The following is a 13,030-nucleotide window of genomic DNA, read 5'->3' as shown; positions in this document are numbered from 1 at the left end:
TCCACGATGGGAAAAGGTAAATAAACACGAAAGGCAAACAAAGGGTTAACTTAACACGGAGGGTAAACACGGGGATAGCTGGAGTGAAAACGACGAAGGAAGCATGGGAACAGGCATCTACATACAACAAAGACCGACAGGGGAAAGGAGAAACAGACCAGGTTAAATACACAAACACAATGAAGACTAAACGAGACACAGGTGAGAACAATGAAGAGTTCAGGCAGTGAGAGAGGCCAGGAATTGTAGGAATTGTAGTTTTGACAAGGACAGTGAAACACGGGGCGAACAACAAGGAAAACACGACATGGAGCGCGAACGGTGACGGGTGAAGTGGAAAACACGGAGCAGACAAGGAAACATGACATAAACGTGATAGTGCGACAGAGAACACAGGGCAGACAACAGGTAATCGTGACACTATGATGGAAACACCTTTACTGAATATATTCCTATAGAATTCATAAAGGAATATAGATGCAAATCAAAAAAGTAATGTGACTGCCTTAACAAGCCATGTGAATGCATTATTCTCTTAAAGAATATCATCAATATCAATACATAACATATGAAATGTCGCTCTGGTTATTCTGAAAGTCTGTCATCAAAATGTTTGTCTTTCCAGAACTGTGTGACATGCTTTCACTCTCAGACATAAGATCTGAAGCTGAAACACCACAGTGCTTTGTCTGCGCACTCTAAACCCCAATTCATTTAATAGCCTACATTGACGAATAGATTCCGTTTTCATTTCTATTTTGCCAGATCCCTTAGAAATTATTTTTGTTTTCTTACAAAAATAGGATGGAAACGCTGCTGTATTTGCCAATTGTTTTTGTGATATTACGATTTTGCACATAAATTTAATTCGTAACTTGGATGGAAACATGAATACTTTCAACAACTAAGTACACAGTGTCTTAACTAGAATGGAGAAGGGCTGGTAGTGATCTTTTGTTTTGTGGTGAAGGTTGTTGCTTTGATAATACTAACCACTGGAATATTTGGTCACTACCTTTAAAGGTGCATTATGTAAGATTCAGAAACCCTTGTTATTAATGATACCTGTGGCCATTAAGTGAACTGCAGCCAGCTACCTGCTGCTCGTGCTCATGCACACACTCCATAGGGACTGTTGACAGATGAGGTAACATAATTAAAATGACACAGTTATGATTGTTTTACTACAAACTTTGAGACTGTATATTATATTTGACTCTCCAGTGCTGGAACAGGGCTAAAACAAAGTGTGGATATCGGTCTATGTGAGACTGTAGTTTGAAGTAATCACTTTTCTTTGCATGATACATTGACTGCATTTATACGATAGCATATGTCGATTTAGCTAGCTAGCCAGCTTTATCAATAACTGTTAGCTAAATTTGTTGGATGATGACCGTAGCTGTTTATAAAATAGACTGAATGTTATAAATATGTTGGCACAATTCAGTATTGATGTGATTCCATCACAAACATCATTTTGATATATCATTGCGCTATTGTTTTATAATAATAGATTGAATATATTTTCTGTATAACCAAGTTACGTTACACTAATGAATGGAGCTTTTTGCATTATCTTGAACACTGTCTAGCATTAATTTCATGTGTTATTGTAGTTTAACTTGCTGAATAAATACAGATTAACATTGACATTAACCTTACTTTTAGTATAAAGAGAAGATCGTTTACATTTTTGGAAAGTTACAAAGCAAAGTAGCTTACAATTCGTCAGCGTTAGCAGGCAAGATCAAGTTAGCTAAAATGACACAGATCAATCCTTATTGCACTATATTTCACATGCTTTGCAGTTATGTAAGTTTACCTGTCTGAGCCAGACGTGATTCTGTAAATAAATGTATTTTTTTTTGTAGAGTTTGTGTAGAAGTCGGTGTTGTGCTGGGAGCCGGATGTTTGCTGGATTCCATCTTTAAGATAACGTTACATAGTGTTGCAGACTGTCTGTTGATGCTTTTGAATATATATCACATCCTTTGGATTTTCCCAGCAAAAGCAACCCGCTCCCTTCACATGAAAATCAGTCTACAGGCTTTAATAGACAACCTAGGAAGTCCGGGAAGGGCTCGTTTTTTAATTTGCGTAACAAGCCGCTCACACATTGGCAAAAAAAGGCAAACATTTCATGGAAAATGTTACATATTGCACCTTTAAAGATAAGTGTCCACGCCAGGAAGGCTGGAAGGCTAAAAGGCAGATTACGCTGGAAGCACTTTGAAGGATGTGAACCAAACCAGAAATTACATCAGCAGTGAGGTTCCCTTGGAGCCGACAATGCAGCCTTATTCATTTTCTGGGAGTCTCGCTCCATTGAGCTCCACCGTAGGGACCAGGAATCCTAATCATAAGGAAGCAGAGGATCTTCAAGGGGAAATAGTGTTTGTAGCGTCTGCCTGAGAAAATCTTGTTGATGACTCATCTAAGTCAAATTCAGGGCCGTCTGATCTGAATAGGTACTGCATGACAATTTAATCACAAACTAATCATATGTGGCTAAGACAGGTACAACTCCATCTGATACATGCACGGATTCATTCACTTTAGCGGAGGTAGAGGAAAATCACCAGTTGCCAAGAACAAACTTTAGACCATGTCCAAACCAGATGCAAAGCAATACGATTCCAGTAACAATCTGGTTAGGACAAAACTTCTGATTACCTGAAAAACCTTTCACTGCGTGTCGCAGCATCACATCTGGTTAGTTGCCCATACTCATCTGGCAAGCACATAATGGCACATCATTAATTATTAAAGGTACAATATGTTTTTTAATTTTGTTTCTTTTTCGCCGATACAATAGTGGTTTTGGACTTTATATTGACACCTGTCTGTGTTGATTCAAAAGCAAAAGCTTTCAGTTACTGATGCCATTGTAGAAAAACTCTATTCACACTAAGCCACAAACGGTTTTGTAGTCAGATTATATACTGTAATTTCCGTACTATAAGCCGCAAATTTTTTCCCACGCTTTGAACCTCGCGGCTTATACAATGACGCGGCTAATATATGGATTTTTCCCGCTTTCAAATTTTATTAAAAAAAAAAAAAAACATTCTGTGACGTGCTCAGTTTTTTGGCGCGTGAAGCTTTCATTAGACCAATGAAATTGCCGAACGGGTTAAGGTCAAAACAACTTTTTTTTTTTACTGTTTAGATTAAATCGAGCGCGCTCAAACTTCCCATCATTCTGATTACGGTAGTAATTTTGTCACCCTCACCATGGCAAAGACATGGAGAAACGCATATGATGCTGCTTTCAAGTTGAAGGCGATTGATCTGGCTGCTGCACGGGAGCTTGGTCTTAATGAGTCGATGATAAGACGCTGGAAACAGCAGCGTGAGGAATTGACTCTAAATCTGAGGCAATTCAACTCCGACACCGAAGGAGATGACTTCAGTGGTTTCATGTGCACAAGAGGAGGAAGATAGTGACCAATGACTTTCTTGGTAGGCTACTGTTTACTGCAAATGTTTTATTACAAGCCGTGTGTGGCAGCGGGGGCGTGGTCAAGCGCCTGTCCGGGAGAGAAAAGCTGTAAGGGCGCTTACACCTGCGCTAAATTATGTCTAACACCGGTGTCTAATTTCAAGTGCCCTGCTTCACGTGTCCTTCTTGGGAAAACTGTCACACGGGCACCAGTGTGACAGTTTTCAGCAGGGCACTTGACGTTCCAGGTAAGGCTTTTAATGGCCACAGCAATGTTTACAATCAATTTTATAAAGTTTCTCAATTCTTCTATGCGCCAACACTAGACTGACGTGTGTCACTTTCTCAGCTCTGTGGCTGCTGCCTTTTTATGCCGCTCTCCCCATGCTTTCTGAAATTAGACACCGGTGTTAGACATAATTTAGCTCAGGTGTAAGCGCTCTTACCGCTTTTCTCTCCCGGACGGGCGCTTGACTACGCCCCCGCTGCCACACCGTGTTTCGTTAAAGCCTATTTATTTTTGTTACAAGCCGTGTTTTGTTAAAGCCTGAGTAAAGTTAATTTGTTTCAATGTACCGGTAGGCACCTGCGGCTTATAGACAGGTGCGGCTTATTTATGGTCAAAATAATCTTTTATTTAAAAATCAGTGGGTGCGGCTTATTTTCAGGTGCGCTCAATAGTCCGGAAATTACGGTACTGCATTTGATGAAGGATCCAGACAATAAAAAAGTGTGCTCTTTAGGTATGCGGTTGAGTAGAAAGAATATATTCCATGCATATTTCATTTGAGAAGGTAGCCATTGTCACATGACCTAAATATATGACATAATAACTAGGGCTGTCAATTGATAATCATTTGTAATAGAATTCATTACATGAAGTGCCAATTAATTAATTAAATTAATCTCAATTAACTGCATACCAGTATTTACTAAGAAAGGCCCCCAAATAAAGGTAATTTAGAATATTTCAAATAATTACAAATGTACTAAATAGGCCTATTACCCTATTCATGGACAGATTCACAATTTTTTTTTTTTATATATAAACCTTTTAAAGACGAAAAAAAGAGAACTGAGTGTAACTTTAAATCAAGATTAAAGCAGCTTTCAAAAAAAGCCAGAGAGCTCATGAGCAGGAGATGTCCTGTGTGTCAGTTCCCATTTTTGAGTGACCTCTAGCCTTTTAGTGGCGCCGATATTCTGATGCTTATGCTGATGATGCCTCAATCATTTGCAGCCATTGACCCATAACCTGTTACAGACTGATTCCTGCTTACAAGAGCCATTAAAAATGTATGTGCGCACGCACGCACACACACACACACACACACACACACACACACACACACACACACAAACACACACATCAAGTAATCAGAAAACAAAGATTTGGTTAAACAAATACTGGGTCATGGTAAGATCTTTCTTTCCTCACACCAGCATTAAGAATATATCAAACTAAAACCACACACATGACTAAAGACTTAACCACAAATCATGACTTTTGATCAGATCTGCAGTTCTTTCAAAGCTAAATCATCACCTGCACCACTGGGTGACCGCTTGAGTGGGCCTTCACTGCCCCCCGGCTGCCTTCTGTCTCATAATGGGCTCGGTGGTGAGATTTGGGTTGAACTTCGATCTGCAGGGTATATGCACCAGAATGGGATGGAAGCTGCCAGTCCAGAGGCAGAGCAGGCAGACTGTAAGAAAGACATTAACCGCTTTTACTAATATAGCCATCTTATAATGGACACAAACATACTGCTTCTTTGACAAGATAAACATAATTTACATAAACAGCATTAAGATTTGATTCCACCCTTTTCACATTTCTATCTAATCCAGTCCATTGTGTTTAACAATGAAACTAGTTATTTTCAAAAATGTCTAACTGAACAGTTTATTTTAACAGTTTTTTTTAACATTGGACATAGTTGATTTCCAGTTTGGCAACTATAACAATAATTTAAAAAACCATAAAAAACTGAACATGTTATGGTTGAGAAGATGTAAAGAAGAATCAAAACTGACAACAGAATAATATAGTCGTATTGTAGTCTAACAGCCCTCCTTTTATATAATCACATTAGCAAATATGCAGTGATATTATTTTGAGATCCTTTGACCAAAACTCTCACAAAATTCTCTCAAAAATATATCAAACATCCTGATGGAAATGTAAGTGTTTTTTTTTTTTGTATAAAACAGGTAAGTTTCTCGCTCTATAATCACCATAACATCTCATTGTCATGCAATAGTCCCTGCAGTCCTCTTCTGATGGAATGTCCATTTCAATGGTAACCGAATTCTCTGATTGGCAGGGCTGGGTATTGATACAGATTTCCAGATTCGATTTGATTAACGAGCTCTCGATTCGATTAAATTCCAATTTTGATTTGATTCTAATTCATTTAGGAATATATCTGTATTAAGTAAATGTTCCTTAAATATGAAAGAAATACTCTTTCACAATTAATTCACAATTCACAATTAATGTCATAAAAACATTTTATTTATAAATAAATTAACAAATGTTCTCATTAGTTTTTTCATCACTTTGGTTACATTTGAACCTTTTACAAATGTAAAAATTCCATGTATTCCATCAATAAATATGATGTCTCGAAATTTCTTGTATTCTCTCTCTCTCTCTCTCTCTCTCTCTCTCTCTCTCTCTCTATATATATATATATATATATAGTTACATGCTTATTATTTGTACTATTTACAAAAATTTCCATTAATATGTAGAACATAGTCTCAATAAGAATAGCAGCAGTTCAGAAAGTCCAAAACTAAGAAGTGTTTTGGTTGAGCGCATATTAATGAAAGTGGAATCAAATGGCTTCTTGATTGAATCAGCGCTAGGTGTGATTAGAATCAAATGTTTCTATTTTCTATGTTTTTTATCAAAAACTGACTGTACAGAACAGAAAGGGTAGTAAAAGAGACATTATTCAATGACAAATTGATTGCGTGGATCTCATCTTTCGACGCACAGTATACGAAACATTTGGTGCTGAGCGTCTTTGCCAGTATACTGCTCAATCATTGGAGAGTGAAATCTGAACATTTACCAGCCAGGGGCAAAACAGACATTTTTAGTTGCGAAATTTGGTCGCAAAAACGAGTGATTTAATTGCATTGTGTAAAAAGTAAAACATCTATCTAAGGATTTTAAAAATCGACATCGCAATCGCTCAAACGAAGAGGCCAATTAACCTGAAAATCTATATTTTTACACAGCCCTACTGTTCTTGTTCTTCACCTGGATTTTGCTATTAAACATGATATATAACTCTGAGTTCTGGCTTCTAGAGAAGCATAATCACAGTTATTGCAATTATTGCCTAGCAAATTCTCCGAACTGAGTTCCATGTTTGAAAACCCTCTCACATACTTGACACAGGACTTGGCTTTGATCCAGGTGTAGGGGTGTTGTGGTACACCCAAATAGTCAGAGCAGTAACTCTCCTGTTTGAAGGACCAATGGGTGCTGTTTCTGTAGACGTCATGGCCTGTGTTTTCTTCCACAGATTCTGCTTTAAGACTCAAAGTGGGGTTCTGCTCCAGGCAGGTCCTACGAGACTTCAAGGGTACCCCATTATCCAGGTCACCTGAGCCATCTGTGCTCAGGGCATTGATTGCATCAACAATGGCAGAGTTGGTGTAACGGTTTGTGTTGCTTATCCATTTATCTTCTGACATGATGGGTTGTGGAGAGCCTTGCGGGGAAGATACAGGCGATTGGCTAGGCGAGTATGACATCGGCCCAGGGAGGCCACTACTGAAGCTGTACCTCCTCTTGCTTTGGCCTCCAACACTGCAGGAAGGAGAATTGGACCTGGAACCAAACAGGGGCCCAGTCCAGCCGTCTTCACTGGGCGAGTGGCGAGGGGAAGCAATGAAGGCCGCTGCATGAGGGCAGGAGGACACAGAAAATGACCCTTTGGGTGAGACACAGGGTGACTGCCAGGGTGAGTTCTGGGGAGAGTTGTCATAGTTGTAGAAGCCCGATTCGTAGGAGGTATCCGAGTTACAGCTGCGAGATGAGAGGCTGCTGGCTGGGCTGAGGTAGTTCGGGTCTCTATATGCATCGGCACTGGGCAGGGTCAGAGTCGTCACTATGTTGATTTGCTTGGCCGTGGGATCAGTAGCACTCGTCCATCCCACCTCCTCCTTTGGATAATGTCCGTAAGAAGTGATTTCGATGCGCGGGCTGTCCAGAGGGAACACACCATTCGACTGGACGACATGGGAGAGATAGTAATCAGAGGCCACAGCCTCCTCCCTTTGGCCGACAGCGCTCACAGGACTCAACTGCAAACTGTGGTATTGAGTGGCCAAACAAGGGTTTTCCACAGGTAAAGGCAGAGACAGGCTCATGATGGAAGAGCAGGGAAAAGCATCTGCAATACAGAAAGAAAGGAATATTATGGCACTTCTGATGGCATGACTACAACATAACACAAATTAATGCTCATATCAAACCTTAAAGTGTCCATGAATTAAGATGGCGTGATTTGATTTGGACCCCTAGTGTCGTTTCTTCGACACAATGTTGAAGTGAGCGACAGACGGGTAACGTCTAGGTTACGGATGTAACCTCCGTTCCCTGATGGAGGGAACAAGATGTTGTGTCCTCCTGGCCACGTCGCTGAGCCAAGCCACTGTAGTGGCCGGATCATTTCCGGCTCCTCAGAAAATTCCTGAATGAGCTTGATGTATTTCTCCGCTTTTATACCTGTATGTCTGGGGTGGGGTATGCAAATACTGTCTGCCTAATTCCCATTGGCCTTTTTTCATAGATCAGAGGCATATTCGGCGCTCAAGAGTTACCCCTAGTGTCGCTTATTCGACACAACGTCTCGTTCCCTCCATCAGGGAATGGAGGTTACATCCGTAACTAGACATTTTCTTTCCTGAGTTTACTTGTTTCTTATTAAATACATTTAGGGCAGGAATATTGCCTTTTTTTATCAAAATAACCAATAGCCTTTAGTTTGCATAACAGCAATGAACAGGAATTGCTACTTGCCAGAGGTAGTCAGAGGCAGGTGGTATTAGTGGGAGGGACGTTGCCTTTTATTGAACATCAGATTGGACACAATGAGTGAGTGCAATGAGTGAATGCAGTGTGTGAGATTTTTGGTCTGTTAATTTTAAATGTGTATTTAAGATTTAATTTTGTCAATATTTAGGGGTACACTGGCATACACTGTAGATGGCTTCAAGTTAACAGACATGAACTATAAGCCATGGAATTTTTATTTTAATTGTATAAAACTTTTAACTATCCCTAGATTCACCAAGATCCCCAATCCAAGATGAAAATCAACATGATTTGGAAAAATTGTCTGTTATTTGACCCAACAGTGCATCGAATTTAATATTATTATTTATTTATTCATTATTTGTAAATTATCAGTTAACTATCTCTGTTGTATTCATGACAAGAGCTTAAGTGGAGTGAGTATTGACATGAAGGCTCTAGGTGAAGTTAATGCCTGGACTTCCATAAATTCCATGCAAAATTTTGGGATACAGATTTAATTTGCAAAAAAAAAATATTTGCATCAAGTTTAGTACAGTGTCCCTTTAAATTTGCCAGCACTTCTTGGATGTTTGATCTGACTCAAACTAAATAATAGAACACAACAAACTATTTTACTGATTAGACTGATCCTGTAGACTCAAGCAATAACTCAAATGGTTTTCAGAAGAATTCAGAGCAGCTAAACTTAACATGCTATAAAAAACTTCCTGATGGAGCTACAGTCTATTTTGCACATTATTTTTCACGTTAGAGAAAGGCATAATTGAGCAAACAGAAATGGCTCTTAACACAATGTATGGCAAGAGGTCTCTTGAACATTAAGGACCACAGGAGATGAATGATGCCAGTGAATATTCTGTGCATATCCAAGAAGCATGGCTTTAGATAGATAATTTAGATAATTATAGTCCTTTTGTATTTATATCAAGAAATTTATTTAACAAGAAATCAATACAAAACATGGCATTTTAACATTAGCAGCTGAGATCAGAGCAGTATACATATCAGTGAATGTACGTGTGTGTGTGTGTGTGTGTGTGTGTGTGTGTGTGTGTTACAGACCTCCTTGACTCGTGTGCTATATTTGCAAACCACAACAGTATGCAAACAGGACACATAAAATTAGGGACTGTCATGCATCACAAAATGAGTGGGTAGAGCTAAGTAAAATTCATTTATAACAGACTTCCTCCAGAAAAAGTAGGATGAACCTAACACACTTAATTAAATGTGCTGGTTCAATAGTATATTTGTAAAATTTGTAAAGCTGCAGCATTAACCAGCATTAACAAGCTCTTGAAAAGAAATGTATTTGAACTCTGAAGACAGACAGACAGACAGACAGACAGACAGACAGACAGACAGACAGACAGATAGATAGATAGATAGATAGATAGATAGATAGATAGATAGATAGATAGATAGATAGATAGATAGATAGACAGATAAAACAGACAGATATATAGATAGATAAAAATGGCAGGCAGGCAGACAGACAGACAGACAGACAGATAGATAAAACAGACAGACATATAGATAGATAAAAATGACAGACAGACAGACAGATAGATAGATAGATAGATAGATAGATAGATAGATAGATAGATAGACAGATAGATAGATAGATAGATAGATAGATAGACTGAAAATAGAGACAGACAGTCAGACATACATATAGAGAGATAACAATGGCAGGCAGGCAGGCAGGCAGACAGACAGACAGACAGACAGATAGATAAAACAGACAGACATATAGATAGATAAAAATGGCAGACAAACAGACAGACAGACAGACAGACAGACAGACAGACAGACAGATAGATAGATAGATAGATAGATAGACAGACAGATAGACAGACAGACAGACAGACAGACAGACAGACAGATAGATAGATAGACAGATAGATAGATAGATAGATAGATAGATAGATAGATAGATAGAAAATAGAGACAGACAGTCAGACATACATATAGAGAGATAACAATGGCAGGCAGGCAGGCAGGCAGGCAGACAGACAGACAGACAGACAAAACAGACAGACATATAGATAGATACAAATTGCAGGCAGGCAGGCAGGCAGGCAGGCAGGCAGACAGACAGATAGATAGATAGATAGATAGATAGATAGATAGATAGATAGATAGATAGATAGATAGATAGATAGATAGATAGATAGATAGATAGATAGATAGATAAAAATGACAGACAGATAGATAAATAAAAATGGCAGGCAGGCAGGTAGGCTGGCAGGCAGGCAGACAGACAGACAGACAGACAGACAGACAGACAGATAGATAGATAAAACAGACAGACAGTCAGACATACAGATAGATAGATAGATAGATAGATAGATAGATAGATAGATAGATAGATAGATAGATAGATAGATAGATAGATAAAAATGACAGACATATAGATAGATAAAAATGGCAGGCAGACAGACAGACAGACAGACAGACAGATAGATAGATAGATAGATAGATAGATAGATAGATAGATAGATAGATAGATAGATAGATAGATAGATAAAACAGACAGACAGTCAGACATACAGATAGATAGATAGATAGATAGATAGATAGATAGATAGATAGATAGATAGATAGATAAAAATGACAGACATATAGATAGATAAAAATGGCAGGCAGGCAGGCAGACAGACAGACAGACAGACAGACAGACAGACAGATAGATAGATAAAACAGACAGACAGTCAGACATACATATAGATAGATAGATAGATAGATAGATAGATAGATAGATAGATAGATAGATAGATAGATAGATAGATAGATAGATAGATAGATAGATAAAAATGACAGACAGATAGATAGATAAAAATGGCAGGCAGGCAGGCAGACAGACAGACAGACAGACAGACAGATAGATAGATAGATAGATAGAAAATACAGACAAACAGTCAGACATACATATAGATAGATAAAATTGGCAGGCGGACGGACGGACGGACGGACGGACGGACGGACGGACAGACAGACAGACAGACAGACAGACAGACAGACAGACAGATAGATAGATAGATAGATAGATAGATAGATAAAATTGGCAGGCAGACAGACCGACCGACCGACCGACAGACAGACAGATTACTGTGTATAAAATAATTCAGAATCCTGCTCGCAGTTCACCTTCTGATCTCTTCAGCTGTTTCTGACACTCACTATAGAAGACTATCACAAATGAAATCAGCCTCATCTGAGAAATAATGTAATTTTTTTATACTTTTTTTTTTTTTTTTAAACGTGATCATTTCTAAAACTTTATGATAGAGATAAGAAATAAGCCTTGTTCAACAGAGGGAAAAATATTCTGAGTAATTGCAGTTGTTTTGACATCTTTGACAGGTCTTTGAAGTGTAATAGATTTAAAGGGACCAAATATTCTATATAAAAACGGAGATTAAATATTCTGTTTAAAAATTACCAAAGAAAAACTTTGTGCAACAGAAGGAATAATATTCAGATTAATTTGCAGTTGGTTTGACATCTTCAGGTCAAGTGGTCTTGAAGTCTAATATGTTTTAGGACCCGAATATCCAACGTATGTCAAACGTAAAACTAACTTTACCGCAGTGCGAAGCTGACCATCAGTACAAAGGATTTTACATGATCAACAAAACAAATTAGAACTATAAATAGTGCTGAGTCTTTACATTTGTCTAAATCTTTCTCTTTATTAAAGAAACAAATAAAAAAAAATCCCAGTCTTTCAATGAGGACTTTTTGACTCCACTGTACATTAACTTTTATGCGAAACAAAAATACATTATGTCTACAAACATAATATCAACAATTATGTTTGACATTAGAATGGCAAGCAGGAAGGACTGTATTCAAATAATTTGTTGTTTATGCAACTGTGCAATCAATCTTATAAATCTGTAAGATAAAGAATTAAGTGGAACTTTTGGGAAATTTTTTCGTTTCATTGACTTACCCTCTGCTGCAGATGACTGCATGATGATGATGATGTTCAGAATGTGATTGAACTCGTGCAGCAGTGTGAAGTCTTCAGCAGGTAAATGGAGATGTGTTCATGACAGTGTGTGTGTGTGTGTGTGTGTGTGTGTGTGTGTGTGTGTGTGTGTGTAGTGTTTTGCGGGAGTTCATGCTGCGCGTGTGACGCGAGTGTTTCTCGATACGCTCCTAGTATTTTAAAGGTGGAAAACACCCCTACAGCCAGAAGCACCGCCCAAGTGACGCACTGAAGCGCTCTGGGGATTCTCTCTCTCTCTCTCTACATAAGAGTCACCAAGTATCTTTCTCTGTCTTTAATGAGACACATGAGCTTGTTTTTCTTTCTCAAATTTCGACATTTCTGGAGCAGCTGTATCTGGGGTTGTACAGTTGTGAAAAATAGAGAAGCATGAATAACAATAGCACTGCTGCAAAAATCGACCTACTGTCTAGAGTCTTTACAGTATATATACTGTATGCACATCCATTTTTACAATGAGTGTAATTCAAACTGCATAACCTTTTAATCTAACAGCCAGGATATT

At 38.4% G+C, this 13,030-nt stretch overlaps 1 protein-coding gene across 2 annotated transcripts in view; it reads right to left on the bottom strand.

The window, feature by feature from the left end:
• Positions 1–12,633, bottom strand: part of LOC127657562 (nuclear factor of activated T-cells, cytoplasmic 1-like) — a 116,314-nt gene extending 103,681 nt beyond the window's left edge. For both annotated transcript variants that reach the window (XM_052146419.1, XM_052146420.1), the window contains exons 1-3: positions 12,466–12,633; positions 6,852–7,860; positions 4,992–5,151 (exon numbers count right to left, since the gene is read on the bottom strand). In XM_052146419.1, the coding sequence (XP_052002379.1) occupies positions 4,992–5,151; positions 6,852–7,860; positions 12,466–12,487 (1,191 nt within the window). In that variant the 5' untranslated portion in view covers positions 12,488–12,633. The remainder of the gene's footprint in view (positions 1–4,991; positions 5,152–6,851; positions 7,861–12,465) is intronic.
• Between the last annotated feature and the right edge of the window lie 397 nt (positions 12,634–13,030).

Source organism: Xyrauchen texanus, chromosome 17, assembly GCF_025860055.1.
Source record: "Xyrauchen texanus isolate HMW12.3.18 chromosome 17, RBS_HiC_50CHRs, whole genome shotgun sequence".
Lineage (NCBI taxonomy): Eukaryota > Metazoa > Chordata > Actinopteri > Cypriniformes > Catostomidae > Xyrauchen > Xyrauchen texanus.
The sequence above is the reverse complement of the archived record's forward strand: the minus strand, read 5'-3'. Positions and strand labels throughout refer to the sequence as shown.